The 17,241-nt window shown below is 35.4% G+C and overlaps 1 protein-coding gene across 8 annotated transcripts in view; it reads left to right on the forward strand.

The window, feature by feature from the left end:
- Positions 1-17,241, forward strand: part of TIAM1 (TIAM Rac1 associated GEF 1) — a 320,249-nt gene that overhangs the window by 199,047 nt on the left and 103,961 nt on the right. For all 8 annotated transcript variants that reach the window (XM_072615007.1, XM_072615015.1, XM_072615013.1 and 5 more), the window contains one exon: positions 14,401-14,848. In XM_072615007.1, coding sequence (XP_072471108.1) covers positions 14,401-14,848 — 448 coding nt within the window. The remainder of the gene's footprint in view (positions 1-14,400; positions 14,849-17,241) is intronic.

Here is a 17,241-nt window from a genome sequence, read left to right on the forward strand (position 1 = left end):
TTTTTTAACCCTCATCAATTGACTTTCTTAACTGTCTTCACTTTCTGCCATCAGAGTGCTACCATCTGCGTGTCTGAGATTGTTGGTATTTCTTCCAGCAGCCTTAACTCTGGCTTTTGAGTCATCCAACATGGCACTTCACATGATGTACTCTGCATATAAGTTAAATAAATAAGGTGGCAATATGCAGTCTTATTATAGTCCTTTTCCAATCTTATTATACCAACCAGTTGTTCCATGGTCAGTTCTAACTGTTGCTTTTTGGTGTGCATACAGGTTCCTCAGGAGGCAGCTAAAATGATCTGGTACTCCCACCTCTTTGAGAACTTGCCCCATTTTGTTGTGATCCACACAATCAAAGACTTTAGTGTAGTCAATGAAGCAGAAGTGGATGTTTTCCTGGAACTCCCTTGCTTTCTCTATAATGCAGCAAATGTTGGCAATTTGGTCTCTAATTCCTCTACTGCTTCTGGTAATTCTCAGTTCACATTGTGCCCAACTTATAACAGAGCCTTCAGATCTCATATTGGCCTGATCACCCACAGTTGGACACACCATACCTTGCTCCAACCTAGTGATGTCATTCTCCAACTTAGTGATATCATTCTGGTCCTCTTCGAGGACAGGGGACAACAACCATTGCTGAAGCCTAGCTTGCAGAGTCTTAAGCATAACCTTGCTGACATGTGAAATGAGCACAACTCTTCTGTAATTTGGACATTCCTTGGCATTGCCCTTTAGGATTGAGACATAAACTGATCTTTTCCAATCCATTTGCTGCAGTCATGTATTCCCAATTTGCTGACATTGAATGCAGCACTTAAACAACATCATCTTTTAGAGTTTTAAATAACCCACCTGGAATTCCATCCCCTCCACTCACCTCATTGTAGCATTGTTTCCCAAGGCCCCCTGGACTTCATTCTTCAGAATTCCTGGCTCTAGATCAGTAACCATACCATCAGGATAACAGGTGATGTTAAGATGTTTTTTGTATCATTCTTTTGTGTATTCTTACCACCTCTTCTTAATCTCTTCTGCTTCTGTTAAATCCCTACTTCTTTTGTTTTTTTATTATGCCCATTTTTTGCATGAAACTTTTCCCCTTGATATCTCTGATTTTCTTAAGATGATGATCTCTTGTCTTTCCCATTCTATTTATTTGCTTCTATTTCTTTGCATTGCTCATTTAAGAAAACCTTTTCTCTCCTTGCTAATCTCTGGAACCCTGCATTTAGTTGAGTATGTCTTTCTCTTTCCCCTTTCTCTTTCCTTCTTTCCTCATCAGTCATTTTGACTTCTTGCTCTTCTTTTTCTTTGGAATGTTTTTGTCACTGCCTCCTGTACAGTTTTGCTAACCTCTGTCCATGGTTCTTCAGGCACTCTATCTACCAGATCTAATACCTTAAATCTATTATTCATCACCTCCACTTCATATTCACAACAGATGTTATATAGGTCATACATATATGGTCTGATGGTTTTCCCTACTTTCTTCAGTTTAGGTCTGAATTTTGCCTTAAGAAGCTCATGATCTGAGCCCCAGTCATTTCCCACTACTCAGTACAGTCTCTTCCTGTTTGCTCTAGCATCAAACATGAAGATTTCTCTTTGGCATTTAAAGCTTATTATAACCTACTCCCTCTTATCTTCCAGTCTTTTTACTTTACTCTCCTTCATATACTCTATGTTCTAGCTGTCCTAATTACTGACTTGCCATAGGAAACTACCTGATCCTATCTTTCCCTTTTTACCCTGGAAAGGACCAGGGTCTCCCATTGCATCCTGGGCTGTCTCCAGTCATCCTGATGAATATCAGACCACTGGACCCAGATGGCTCAGGAGAAGAAAGTGAGGTTGGTGACCTTACCCAGCCTTCCCTCACTCAAATCCAAGTCAACTGCAAGTCATGTCATCACCTTGATGTTATGGTCCTCTTCAAGAATGAAAGACAAACCCAACAACAACCCAGTGTCTGGTATGCTTTCCCTCTTCACCTTTGCCTTTAAGTTTCTCTTGTTAATGTTGTTCAGTCGTTTCAATTGTATCTGAATCTTCATGGTCCCCCATTTGTGATTTTCCTGGCAAAGACACTGGAGTGGCTTGCCTTTTCCTTCTCCAGCTCATTTTACTAATGAGGGAACTGAGACAAATAAGGTTAAGTGACTTGCCCAGGGTTGTATAGCTGGTGAGTTTCTGAGCCCAGATTTGAACTCAGGAAGATCAGTCTCCCTCTCTTGCACCACCTAACTATCTCTTAGTTTCTATGGCTTTCTTCAATTCTCAACTCAAATTCTGCTTTCCGTGGAAAGCCTTAGTTAGTTGCCACTCCTCTTCCTTTCCTCCTTGATACTACCTTCCACTTACTTAGTGTATGTCTTATATTAACATGTTGATACATCATGATGTGAATGTGTTGAGGGCAGGGATTGTTCGTGATTTTTGCCTATTGCTGTCTCATAGCAAGCACTTAATAAATGCATTTTGGTTGATTGATAAAAGGAAGAACTTTGTAACAATTAGTGTAGTATAAAGTGGAATGAATGTACTTCCTGGAGGAAGTAGTTTGCTTTTCCTCATGAGGGCTTCTTAGCAACATAACAACACAACAGCAGTAGCAACACAACAGCACAAAGCACTGAAATTGCAGCAGTGAATTCCTGACTCAGCCTTTGTAGGTCAAAATTCCTGAGGTCCTCCCGGCTCTATAGTTCTGTTAAGGCAAAGATACATGAAAAATTTAGTTTTCATTCCTTATTATAACCAACATGTATTTACTCCTAAGCCCTGACTAATGATCACAAGCAGTCATGTTCTTGTATAAAATACTATATAATAATATAATAGACTCATAAAGCCTGAGGGAATCTCAGGGGTTATCTACTCTAAATGCAACCTGATGAGTTTCTCTTTTCTACAATATAGTATCAGAGATTTAGAACTGAAAAAGACCTTAACTTTTTTTCATTGAGCAAAAGTCTGCCTCCTTTCCCTCCCACAATTAAAAAAGAAAGAAAAACAAATATATGTGTATAGTCAAAACAGATTCCCACATTGGCCATATGCAAAATGTCTCAATCTGTGAGCTGAACCCATTACTTCTGTCAGGAGGGGGTAGCGTGTTTTATCATGAGGTCTCTGGAACAGTGGTTTGGTCAGATTCCTTAGTCCTTCAAAATTGTTTGTTTTTGCAGTGTTGTTATTGTATAGATTGTTTTCCTTGCTCTGGTCACTTCATTCTGTATCAGTTCATAAAAGGAAACTCAGGTTTCTCTGCAAAGATCTCTTTCACTATTAATTACTCCATCACATTCATATGCCATACGTTGTTCAGTCATTCCCCAGTTGATGGATACTCTCTTAGACTCCAGTGCTTTGTCTCCACACAGAGAATGGCTATAAATATTTTTGTACATGAGTCCTTTTTCTCTTCCTTTGATCTCTTTGGGATATAGAGGATATGACCAGGTCACAGGGTACAAATGGTTTAATAAATTTGGGGCATAATTTCAAATGGCTTTTCAGAATGGTTGGATGTACAGTTGATTTTACATTTATCCCTATTCAAATTCATCTTTAGATGAAGCCCATTATTCTAACTTCTTGAGGTATTTTTAAAATCTTTTCTTGATCATTCAATGTATTCAAATAAATCCAGGAGGTATAGCTGTATGACAATCAAATAATCATGCCATCTGTGTTTTCAGACATATTACTAATAAAATATTAAATGGAATTGGCCTTTGGGCAAAACACTTTGGCTCTCTGCTCTTAGAGACTTATGTCTAAGTTGATATGGATCAGCAAGTCTTTGAATCAGCAATTTCTGAGATATTTCCTCAGGTACTGCTGCTGTTTGCTGCTAACTAGTCTGTTTTTAATGGAGTGGGGTGCCCTCATAAATTTACTTTCCCCTCTAGTGTTTTTGAGGTTTCGGTACCTTCCATTTTTAACATCACATTTCTTTTCCATTATAGCTCTCCGTCTCTCTTACTGAGGTAGCCCTCTTTTGTAACAGAGGTTTAAAAAGAAAGATTTTAAAAGTTCTCTGCTAATTATTCTTTAACATTCGTAATGACATCTTTATCGCTCTATCATTAAGACGCAGCTTATTCACCACTTCAGTTGTAATCCACTATAAAAATAGAACAACCTGTGCCGTAGCATGACATAAGTCAACTGCTTTTGTAAAGACTACAGTGTCCTTTATGTGTCCTTAAATTTCATGTCACTGTTTTTAAGGAGCAGGTGAGAATATATTTTGAATTTATTCTTCATCCTAGCAGGAGACTGCTATGGGTTCTTCATGCAATTTATGGCAACACTGAAATGGTTCAGATAAATTTCATTGCCACTTTTGACCACTTAGAAATACTGGTAACTTGTAGTTCCAAAATGCATAGTTAGGTATTTGAACATGCAATAGAACCTATGGTGAAAGTTCTGTGAAAACTTGCAACAGAGAGATCAGTGTTGAATTCGCAAGATTCATGAAGTTAGTTGTCTGATGAGTTTGAGGTGTAATTGTAATGGAATATTTCCCCCATGAAATTATTATTTTTATGTGTTTCAGGCTATTTTCAGGTATCTTCTGACCCAATGATGGGCCAGTTTTAACAGTTAGTTCTCTGTCCACCCACAGAACATCATCATTCAGATCATCTCCAGGTTGTTTTTAAATAACATTTTTGGCAGCTCTTCCTCCTTCCTGTAAGTCCTAAAATTAACTAATTCAGAAAAAATCAGTCACCATGACACAAATTGAGATTAGGAATTTGCATAGAGTCTAATTCCAGTCTCCTTTGTTTTGTAGATAAGGAAACTGAGGTTCAGAGAGGATTTTGCTTATGTTTTTTATAGACTTAAAAAACCCCATCATTTTATCAACCCTTACACTTTGTAAGTGCCTCTTTTCTGAGGTAGAACACAGTTCTATTTGAATCCAGATATAGTAGAAAGACAAGTTTCAGTGTTACAGAATGTTAGTTAACCCTTTAAGTGTAGAAGAGGAAGAGTTCTGAACAGACTGGAAGATAAGAATGTAGAATATTTCCCCGTTCTCATTCTTCTGAGCAATAAGAATTCAGTTCAATAGGCATTTATTAAGTCCCTGTTACTGCGGATAACAATGAGAAAAAGACCATCCTCAACCAGTTTACAATCAACTGGGGAAGACCACAAAGGAAACTGAAAGAGTTGGGGTAACTGGAGTCAAAACTAAGCAAAGCTATTAATGGAAAATGGAGAGTTACTTGGAAAATTCTAAGAATTTTGAGCCTTCTACAAAGGAAGGCTTCGGGAAGAGCTGATTGCTCCATCCTCCAGCCCTTAAGAGATGACATTAAGTATAGTATGAATCTCTGGTATTGAGTACAGTGGATTGCTTGACTACTGTAATATTAGAGGTAGATGAAGTGAAATTATACCATGAGGAAACTTGCTCCACTGTATTAGAATAACTCCTTAAAACAAATTATAGGGATATTTGAACATTTGGTGGAATTTGGGATCATAGGATTTAGAATTCAAAAGAGATTTGGAGATAATCTAACCTTATTTTTCTACTTGAAACCTAGGATAATTAACATTGTGTTAATGAATCTCTCAGGTTCCTGAGTTTCTAGGTGTTTGGCATGCCTCAGGTGATAAGACTAGGGGTTAGAAGTTGGCAGTCAGCTGTTATTTCTCCATAGACTAGATTAAAAATTTATATAATTTGGTGTGCAGTATTGGACATATGTTTCCACTTACAGAAGCAATAAAAATTCTCTGCTTGAATCACAGATTCAGCTGTTACTTTAAGCTGTGAGCCATAAAGGTAGCTAAATTCACTCTGTGCTACAAAGCCACTCATTAAAAACGTCTCCTCATCTCTTTACTTTATTTAGGAGGATGAGTAAATGAAAGCATTTCTTAGATTAGATTGTGTTAGAAATCAAGCAGTCAATCAGAAAGCATTTATGAAGCCCCTACATGCACCAAGCACTGTGCTAGAGAATCAAATACAAGTGATAAAACAATCCCTCCTAAGAAGCTTGTTTTTTAGTGAAAGAGAAAACCACATGAAAACATATATTGCAGAACTATAAAGCAAATAAACATAGTACAAAGTAAATACAAGGCAGTTTGGGAACACGGGCACTAGTAATGGGGGAATCAGGAAAAGCTTCTTTCAGAAGATGTTGTTTGAGTTAAATCTTATAAAAAAGGATTCTTTGAGACAGAGGGAGTGCATTCTAGGCATGTGGGACCACCACTAAAGGCTTGGAGATGGAAGATGAAATATTTTATATGAGTACGGTATGTTATCACAGACTCTGAGAAGGGAAGTTATGTCCAATAAGGGTCAAAATATAGTTTGGGACCAGGTTATGAAAGACTTTAAATCAAACAGATTTTATATTTAATCCAGTGGGCAATAGGGAGCCTTTGTTGTTGATTGAGTAAGGAAGCTACCTGGTCAGATATATACTTAATTTTCAAACTTTGGCAGTAGAGTGATGAGAACCTTCGGTCAGGGAGATCATTTAGGAAACCGTTGTAAAATCTAGGCAAGAGAAGGCCTGAACTAAGATGGTAACTGTGAGTAGAAAGAAGTGGGAAATAAAGATGGAAAAGAAAGATCTATATTTTAATCAAAGGTACCAGAAATCCTCAAAACAAAAATGTTTGTGAACCACTCAAAAAAAATGAGACAACTCAAGTTTTAATACAGTGAAAAAATGTAATAAAAAAGCCAAAGGGGGGAAAAATGCCAGAAGAAACTATTCTAGATTATTAACAGTACCAGCAGCAGCAAAACTAGTATATTCTCAAGATGGAACAAAATGCACATTAAACACATTGTAAGAATGAAAGGAAGAAATAAAATTAACAAAAATATTGTGAAATAAGATAAAATGCTTATTCCAGTTAAAGGTCCTTAAAATAAGATGTTGATAAACTTGGGAATTTAGAATTACTTCTGGAGAATTTAAATAAAACAATGATTCAGAAGAAAGCAGAATTATTTTCTCACAAAATAGAATGTTAAAACAACAAAGGAAGCAGGAGAGAAAAAATAAACAAATAATACCCAGAAAGTTACTCAATAAAAAACAGAGTTGGATTTTGTATCTAGAAGATTATTGTCAGGCACACTTACTTAGAATGAATGTGTAGTAGTGTGGAATAAATAATGTTTCAGTTTGTTTTGCTTAAATGTATTTCTTTGCTATAAGAGAGGGCTCTATTGGGGGGACAAGAAATAATAGCAGTTTTAAAAATCATCAATAAAATATTTAAGAAAAGGGAGACAGATTTGGAAGCTGTGAAGAAAAAAGTTCTAGATATGGAGAACAAAGAGAAAGGAGAAAATTTAAGAATGATCTTTCTGAAAAATGAAAAAGAAAATAGTTTGATGGTGAGATTTAAGGACATTGTATAAAAAGTTTACCAAAAACAATTGAAAACAAGGGAAAGATTAAAAATTAGCAGAATCCACAGGACGCCAGTAGGGGTAATACCAACTTCTCTTCACTCACGTAAACATGGGTTTAAGTTTCAAGACTACAGTGACAAGGAGTTTGTTTTATAATTTAAAAAAGCACTATATTTCAAAAGATTTAAAACAGAATAGTTCTACATTAGTAAGTAATAATAGCTGCTAGAAAAGGATATGGTGAAAAATTAAGAATTAGACCTTTATTTGAAAATTAACTCTTTGGGACTGCAGAGCAGTCATTTAAAATACAAAAGATAGTCTTTTAAAATACAAAAGATAGTCTTTTAAAATCCTTTCTGTATTTGAGACATTTGTGGAGAGAAAAGCCTACCTTAAAACAGCTTTTGACATTCAGGAAGCCTAGAGTTAGAGCTGAGTTATTAAACCAAGTAATTTATAGATACTTTTCAATGAAATCACCCTAGAAGAATTAAAAGCAGGAGTAGTGCTGTTTTCCTCCATTCCTGATTCATGAAAGGGGAATGAAATGAAAAGAGGAATAAATTTATTTTATTGCTGAATTATTAGTGATTCTCTGTGTAGAAATATTAAACAAAAATGCCAATAAAATAAAAAACTGTATCAAAAAGATTATTCATTTTGTTCAGAATAGATTTATACCAGGAATGGTTTAATATTAGGAAAACAGTATCATAAAACATAAATAACAAGAATCCTAGAACCCTGTCCTATCAGTATATGTAGAAAAATTCCTTTTTAAAATGCAATATCCATTATTTTTAAAAATAATAACACAAAAAGCATAAGAAAAGCATTTTCTGTAACATAATCCAAAATATTTATTACTATAATAAAAAAAATTAGAAACTTTGCTCCTACCATCAGTAGTTGTATGTTCTAATGGTTATTTTTGTGACCTACTTTTAGAAATGAAAATATAGCAATAATGTCAAAAACTGAAATTAAAAGAAAATATCGGTGAAAAAAGGCATAAAATTTTTATTTGAAGATGATATGCAGGCTTATCCGGAAAAGTGAAGTAACTGCACAGTAAAAAATAATTGATATTAAAATATTGGAATATAATAAACATATAAAATCATTATTTAAAGAACCAAGCTGATAGGAGAAAAATGTTTCCGATTATGACAAAATGTGTAAACTACTTGGGCATTAAACTATCAAGACAAACATATGAGTTATATAAACAATTCAAATAAAAACAAAGAAACGTAATATTTGGAGACAGAAAAGGAGGGAAGCAGTATCGTGACTATGGTCTACCTTACAGATTTAATATAATATCAATCAAAATACAAATATTCTAGTTAATAAAATTAGGCAAATAATAAAATGTATTTTATTAATATAATATATAATATAATGCAAAGTGGAGGAATAAACAGACAAGAATATCCAGGCTCATGGCGGGGATGGGGGGAGGGTAGAAGAAAAGGGTATTTGTACTGCTATATCTTAATATAAAGCAGTAATTATCAAAATTATTTGATATTTGATGGAAATATAGATCCATGGAACAGGCTAGGTAATGCAATACTGGGACCAGAGATACATATGATTAGGTTTGGTAAATTTCAAGTTATATGCTTTGGGGAAAGAATTGTTCAGTAAAAACTGGGAAAGCTAGGTTAACAATATGGTGTAAAGTAGCATTTAAATTTATATTGCATGCCATGCACAATAAATTTAAAATGAATAGGATGTGTCTCTATATGCACATGTGTATATAGATAGGTAGATAGGTGTGTGTGTGTGTGTGGAGGGAAAGAGGGGAGAAATTGGGATGAAGAGAAAGGGACAAAAGGGAGGAGAGGAGAGAGAGTATGTGTGTCTCAGTTGTAGAAAGGAATAATTCTCAGCTGTTGAACAAATGCAAAAAAAAGGCAAAATGGATGCCTTTGATCATATTAAAATAAAGACTTTTTGTTTAACAAACAGGAATGCTTTTGTAATAAAGCAGAAAGCAACAGATCAAAGGAAAAATCTTTGCCATAAAAAACTTGATACCTAACTAAAGTCTATAAGAAATTGACAGAGAGGAATACTCTTTCCTGAAAGATTAGTCATCAAAGAATATGAATAGTGAATTCTTAAAAAAGAAACACATGACCAGAAACCACCTGAACTGATTAAAATTAAACCTTCATGTTTAGGGAAATGCAAGTTCTAATAATTCAGAAATACTTAACCAATTAAATTGGCAAGATAATTTAAAACCTTAAAATTCAGTGCCTGTAGGGCTGTGGAGAAATAAGAATACTCTTTCACTGTTAGGTTGTTAATTGAGACATTCTTTTCAGACAGCTGTATGACTAAATAGTAATTGCTATAAAATTATTCATGTACTTTGACCTGCTGTTCTTACCAGTTGGACTATAACCCAAGAATGGTACTGACATCAAAATAAAACTTATCTATGCAAAAATATTCCTAGCAAAATTAATCTTACTAGAAAAAAATAAAAGGAATGTATTTATTCAGTAGCCATAAAATTTCTCAGCAAGTTGTGGCATATTAATATGTAAGAATATTTTTGTGCCATAAGACGTGATATCCATGAAGAATATAAAGAAATATAGGAACATGAGGTGATGCAGAGTGCAAAGAATTTAAAACTTGCTTAATGTCATTTTTGTTTTAATATATTTTTGTTTATTTTGTTATGTATTTCCCAAATGCATTTAAAAATTTTAAAAAAATCATTTAAAAAAATTTTGTCACTAAAACCTTTATGTAAATAATATTATTATCAAAAATAGCAAAGTACATAAATATGTAGAAGAAAAATTTTTAGAAGGCAATATGGGAAGTAACATAATGTTTTTATTTCCATCTTGTTCACATAAAAATGTAAATGTCTTCAAACAACTATTACTTTAACATCAGATTTAACACAGGACTGATCTAAGCCCTAATACCAGCATTATCTTCATTTAGATTTGATGTTTTAATCAAATATGGCACTCAAATCATAGATAATTATCAAAAGAAGGTTTACTTTGCCCTAACATGGCAAGGATATGCAAGAAGGATACAGTAACACTTAGCTTCTATAGACAAAGCCCCCCTAGTCTCCATATGAAAATGTGTGGTTATCAAGTCAAGATATGGTGAAGGACATGGTAACTTGAAAGGTCTTTTGACATATGCCAAGTTAGATGGACTCAATTGTCCCTTGCTTACCAGGAAACTGAGTCAGGGAAACACAGACCTATCAGACTTTGGACTTCCTTTTTCTCCTTTTAGGGAAAACTAATCCCTGTCAAAGAAAAGAACAACAGGGGCTGGATCTGTCTCATGTTATAGGGAAACATTGGTGGATATTAGTCATCTCTAATAACTATGTGACTGTGGAAAAAGTAACTTCACCACTCTCAGCCTCAGTTTCCTCATCTGTAAGATGGGAACAATAATTGTGCCAAATTCCCAGGGTTTTTGTGAGGATAAAAGGGATATTTGTAAAAGCAGTTTGCAAACCTTGCTTGCTAAGTCTTATTTCTTGCCAATAAAAGTATGATATCCAACATTACAACTGTTATTATCCTATAATGAATTATTCATAGTGTGACAACTCTTTCAAGAGGCTCACCTAGGATCAATAGGAGAACATACTAATGAACTGTTAGTTTAGTTATGAACTGGTCCAGCTGTTGTGGAACGTAGTTTGAAACTGTGCCCAAGAAGTTACTAAACCATGTGGCATACCCTTTGACCCATTACTAAATCTATACCCCAGAGTGATCAAAGAAAGGCAAAAAGGACACATGTTTATGGCAGTTTTTTTTTTTAGTCCTGGAAGCTAAGGGGATGCCTAATGATTGAGAAATGGCTTCAGAGAAACCTACAAGGGCCAGTATGAACTGATTTAGGGTAAAGTATGCTAATTTACAGAATAATTTATACACTAACAGCAGCATTGTAAAGACTTGTATTTGAAAGTCATATTTCACTGTAAAGAAAAGTTTGAAAGACCTGAGCCCTCTAATTAACATTTATGATCAACCATGGTCTGGTAGTATAGCAGCACTATTGAAGAAACTTATTTCCCACCTCCTGACTTGAGGTACAGGATAAGATACATCTTTTCAGATATGTCCAAGGTGAACATTCGTTTTACTTAACCATGAGTATTTGTTTAAAGGATTGCTGTTTTTTTCTTTCAGTCTGTAGTCTAGAAATAGGGTAGAGTATGTGGAGAAGCCATATAACGTTGCATGCCATCTCAGGGAGGGAGGCGAGAAGGAAGGGGAGAAAATTGAAGACTTATGGAAGTGGTAGTTGAAAACTGAAAACAAATAAATTAATTACATTTTTTAAAAAAGAAATAGTGTAGAACCACCACCCCCGCCACACACACACACACACAAGGTAGAAAAAAGAAAAGTTGAAGTAAGGAAGAAAACAGAAAGACGGAAAGAACCACAGACCTGGAGGATTTCTTTGAAAGTTACATATTATGTTACACATTTAAAAAGAAAAACAATCTGTATACAAGAGATGCACATTTTTGTGTAAATTTTTTAAAAATACAAAACCCCTAAAAGCCTTTCCTATGGAGGCAGTGGAAATTGTTACTGACTCTTTAAGGGTAACGGTGATCTGACTTTCAGCTGCCTCCTTTATTTTATGAGGTGCTTCTCCCTATAGAGTGAGGGAAAGTATATGTTTATCTTTATGACGTAAACTATGGAGAAGACAGAAAAAGACGGTGAGGTGAAACATTGTTAGAACTATCTTTAGCTGTTATTTTATTGAGGAAACTATTTCAATGCTTTTAGCACTGAATCTGGTGAGAGACTATTATTCTGTCATGGTTGGAAAGAAGCTGGTGAAGGGAGAGAAAGAGGATGAAGACTCCTTTCTCCATGAAACTGTTAGTAAAGTTACTGAAGAGGCTTTGGATTCTTGAGTGAACTAAGTTGTGGGTATAGTTGTTCGGAAGTAAAATCATCTGCAGTTCCAGTGATAGTTTAAAGTGACACTTTCTTATGGCTAAAATATTGTTAATATTTATTTTCACCTTTTATTATTCATGTCATTACCAACAAGTTCTGTGTTCCAAAATTTTAATATTATTTAATCTTAATTAAAGGGTTGATTAAGGAGTTTCTTAATCAAGGGAAGGGATTTAATGTACAGAGAGGCATGAGATTGGAAAAGGAAGTTTTTCCAGCTTGGAGAATATTTGATGAATTAGGGTGTGAACTCAGAGCTTACTTGATTAATTGAGCAATATGTCAAAATTTAATTAGCTAATGAGGAATTATGCAAGCATACCTTTAATTACCCTAGTACCTGGAATGATCACATTAAATATGGGAATGCCTCAAGCAGCAGACTGAGGGGTGATCTATAAGTGATTATGATAGACTCTAATAACCTTGCTACAATAGAATTGAATTATTTTTAGGGAAATGTATGAAACATTTTATAGCAATTAAGACCTCAATTTAAGGGCAGTTCTCTCTTCTGCATAGCTTACAACCAGAGAACAAGCGTAGAACTGTGGATGTTTTTTTAAGTTTTTGGAACTGAGAACTGATATTAGTCTGTTTTTGATTCTAAGTTGTCATCTAGCTAGAGGCAGCAAAGAATCTTTAGTTTGCAAAGGGAAATCAGTCTCAGAATGCTGAACAGAGCAATGGGCCCTGCAGAATTATTTGGCATAATACGAAAGAAGACACTTTCCCCAGGCAACCAAGAAGTGAAGCTACCAGACCTGATTTGAAGACAACACTCTTTTTCCTTGTGGGATGAGTGGGTGGGGTGGTGCAATATTATCCTGTTAGTCATCCCATTAAGTAATGGACTCCCAAGCAGGCTTTTTATAGGCAACAGTTGTACAGAATTAGTTATGCTGTTATATATCCTTACATTTGGAACAGCTAATCAGCCTATAGAATTTTCCCAGGGGTTTCAAAGTAAGGGCAGCTGAGAGCTACAATTCTCAGCAGGTGGCAGAATCTCAATAGCTGATTTGCCAGTTAGGTAATTACCCAAGTCAGATAAATGATGATGAGTTCTGTGAAGTGTTTTTCTCTGCCTTTGATTCAGTAAAGATGTATTGAACCCCTACTTTGTGCAAGGCATAGCGAATATACAAAGACAAAAACAAAATTTTCTCTGCCTTCAAGAAGTTTCATTCTTGGCAAGGGGCGGGGGGGGAAGAAGAATAGATATAATGTGTATATAGATGAATAAATACAACTGGGGAAAGAAAAATATACCAATTCTTCCCATTCCCTTCCCCCCTCTCATCCAAATGTTTAGTACTTATGTGGAGACAATATAATAGCTCCTGAGTAGTGAAGTATCCCTTGTGCCCAAGAAATTTCACATTTTTACAATTTAAAACAATGAAGACAGAGTAGCTTGGTGGCACCAGGCCTGGAGTCAGACAGGCCCGGCTTTAACTCCATCCAGACGCTTACTAGCTGTGTAACCCTGGGCAAGTCACTTCACCTCAGTTTCCTCATCTAAAAGATGGGGGTAATAATAGCACCTACCCCCCTGGGTTGTTTAGAGGATCGTATGAAATAATTAACGTAAAGCTGTTTGCACAGTGCCTGACTCAAAGTAGTCACTATATAAATGTTAGGTATCATTAGTGATTATTATTATTTGGTTAATAATAGATGGCATAGTTTTGGGGCTTGATGAGAGAACATGAGTGACAAAAGCACACGGCTGTCTTAGCATCAAAGAATTATAGATTATTTGAATTGGAAGGGATTTTATAGATTATAATAGAGCCTCATTTTTCACAAGAGGAACCAGTCAACAGAGAGATTAAGCAGTTTGCTCAAGGGTACGTAGCTAGTTAGCCTGATCTCCCATTTTTCACTTTGCTCTTGCCATTGGGCCTCCTGTAGTACACTACATCCCCTTAAATGACATGGCTTCTTTTTTCCTCTCTTGGTTTTTCTCCTTTCCAGGATGTGAATATAGGTGAAGGAAGTGAGTTTGCAGACAGTGGGATTGAAGGAGCCACCATTGATACAGACCTCCTCTCCAGGCGCTCCAATGCTACCAATTCCAGCTATTCCCCAACTACTAGCCGAGCATTTTTGGGCAGCGATAGTGGCAGCAGCTCTACTGGAGATGCTGCTCGGCAAGGGGTATATGAGAATTTCCGTCGGGAACTGGAGATGAGTACCAACAACAGTGAGAGCCTTGAAGAAGCTGGCTCTGCCCACAGTGATGAACAAAGTAGTGGTACCTTGAGCTCTCTCGGACAGTCCGATATCCTCCTGTCAGCTGCCCAGGGAACAGTTCGAAAGGCTGGAGCCCTAGCTGTGAAGAACTTCCTTGTCCACAAGAAGAACAAGAAGGTGGAGTCGGCAACCCGAAGGAAATGGAAACACTATTGGGTATCTTTGAAAGGTAAGGATAGAAGATACGGTTTATTAATCTGTTCATTCTTAATATTTTGTTCTTTTGACATGTTAACCTGTTGCTTTAAAATCTAAGTATCTCTAATTTATAATTTTAATTAAATGTAATTAATCAAACATTAAGTACCTAATATTGCCAGGTTCCATGGTAGGGGATTACAAAACAAAGATCAAGAAGGGATTTATTTATTATTTATATGTAGCAATCTCTTACACATATAAAGTGTATACAGTAACACTAGCTGTTTCATATATTCACCTTAGGTCGATTCTCCAGTACATATTTGACCTCCCAAAAAGATTAAAAATATACATTTAACTTCACAAGTTTATGTGTCTTTGAGCTCAAGGAGTTAGGGAGGTTAGGAGTTTAGGAGGTTAGTTAGGAAGGATGGAAACATAATTAAATACAAAGTAATTTCATTTTTGTTTTTACTTTTCTTGATAATCAAGAAACAACATATAGAGAACAATAATTATATAAAGAGGGAAGAGGAGAAGAAGAAGGAAGGGAGAGAGAGAAAGTGCTGAGTGCCGGGGAGATCAGGAAAAGCCTCATGTAGGAGGTGGCACCTGAATTGTACTTACAAAGGAGGAGGAAGGAAGGCTAATAGATGAGTCTGTCAAAACAAAGCTTCTGAATTCATTGGCTCTGAAGGTGGTACCAAGAGGGGAATTCCTAAAATGATTTGAGTGGAGGCAGTATCATTGAAAAAGAAATATGCCACTCTCCCACCATGATCACTTTGCTGCAGACAATGCTAATTGGGATACATAGCTCTTGAAAATTTAAGTTTTTATATGTGTATTTTTAAAATGATCATGTTTATTTTATGTTCATGCCTTAAATTTGTATATTATTGTATATGCAATTTTGGTATATATTTAATTTCTATTTTATATAATTTTAAAATTATGTTTTGCCTTATATTTGTGTATTATTGTGTATACAACTATTGTATTACACAAATATTGTATATTGTATATAGCAGACTTAGATGAATATGTATACATGCAATTAGTTCATTTCCATGCATTTGGCCAAAAGGGGATGTAACCCATATATTATTAGAGAGGATCATATAAACAATATTACTGGACACTTCTAGGAAGTGGGTCTATTATAATTTCACTCTATTATCACTCCAAAATCACTATGGGCTTAATTTCTTTTTTTTCTTCCAAATTTATTAATTTGTTTGTTTTCATTTTTAAACATTCACTTCCATAAGTTCCAAATTTTTTCTCCCTTTCTCCTTCCTCCCTCCCCAAAACAGCATGCAGTCTTATATGGGTTCTACACATGCATTTCCTATTAAACACATTTTCACGTTAGTCATGTTGCGTAGAAGAATTAAAATGAATGGGAGAAACCATGAGAAAAACAAAACATAACAAAGGAGAAAATATAGTCTGCTTCATTTTGTGTTCCAATTCCATAGTTCTTTCTCTGGATGTGGATGGCATTTTGCCTCGAGTCCTTTGGGAATGTTTTAGGTCCTTGCATTCATGTGAAGGGCTAAGTGTATTAGCAGCAGTCCTCGCTGTATAATGTACTTCTGGCTCTGCTCACTTCATTCAGCTTCAGTACAAATGTCTTTCCAGGTATTTCTGAAGTCTTCTGTTTATCATTACTTATAGCACAATAGTATTCCATTACATTCATATACCACAACTTGTCCACCATTCCTCAATTGATGGGCATTCCCTCGATTTCTAGTTCTTGGTCATCACAAAAAAGCTACTCGCATACAGAGTTGCAGCCCCAGGGCTAATGTTTTCTCAGGCCCTTTTATTGACATCTGGGTGTCAGCTGTAAAGTTAGACTTAGGAACAGTGTCTAGTAAATTCACAGGAGAATCCTATGAGATGAACTATCTTCCATGAATGTTGAAATCTTGAGGCAAATTTCAATTACTGATAACTGGTCAGGTGATTTTGACTCTGTGGTTTTATCTTACCACCCTCTTTTGTACCTTCACTAGAGGTGTGGGTGTGTATGTGCTCACATCTATATCCCTATATGTCTTGATCTAACTGCACACATGTTCACATCTCCATCTTGAAAATTCATAAAGTTATTGATTATTAGGATTTAGATACTGAAAAATACTAATACAGGATACCTTGACCTTGTCTATGCAAGATCTTAGAAAACATCTATTCAAAGCCATTATTTTAAACATTAGGAAACTTCAGCCCAAACTATCAAGGGACTTTTCCAAAGTCAGTTGGCTAACATGAACCAGATGGTCAATATGAACCAGGATTTACACCCAGACTTCTCACTCCTTATCCACTGAGCTTTCCCTTCTTCTCTTTTAACTGTATAATTATTCATTCTTTCACACATATACACATTTATTTGTATATATTTTGTAA

Source organism: Notamacropus eugenii, chromosome 5, assembly GCF_028372415.1.
Source record: "Notamacropus eugenii isolate mMacEug1 chromosome 5, mMacEug1.pri_v2, whole genome shotgun sequence".
In the NCBI taxonomy this organism is placed as follows: Eukaryota; Metazoa; Chordata; class Mammalia; order Diprotodontia; family Macropodidae; genus Notamacropus; species Notamacropus eugenii.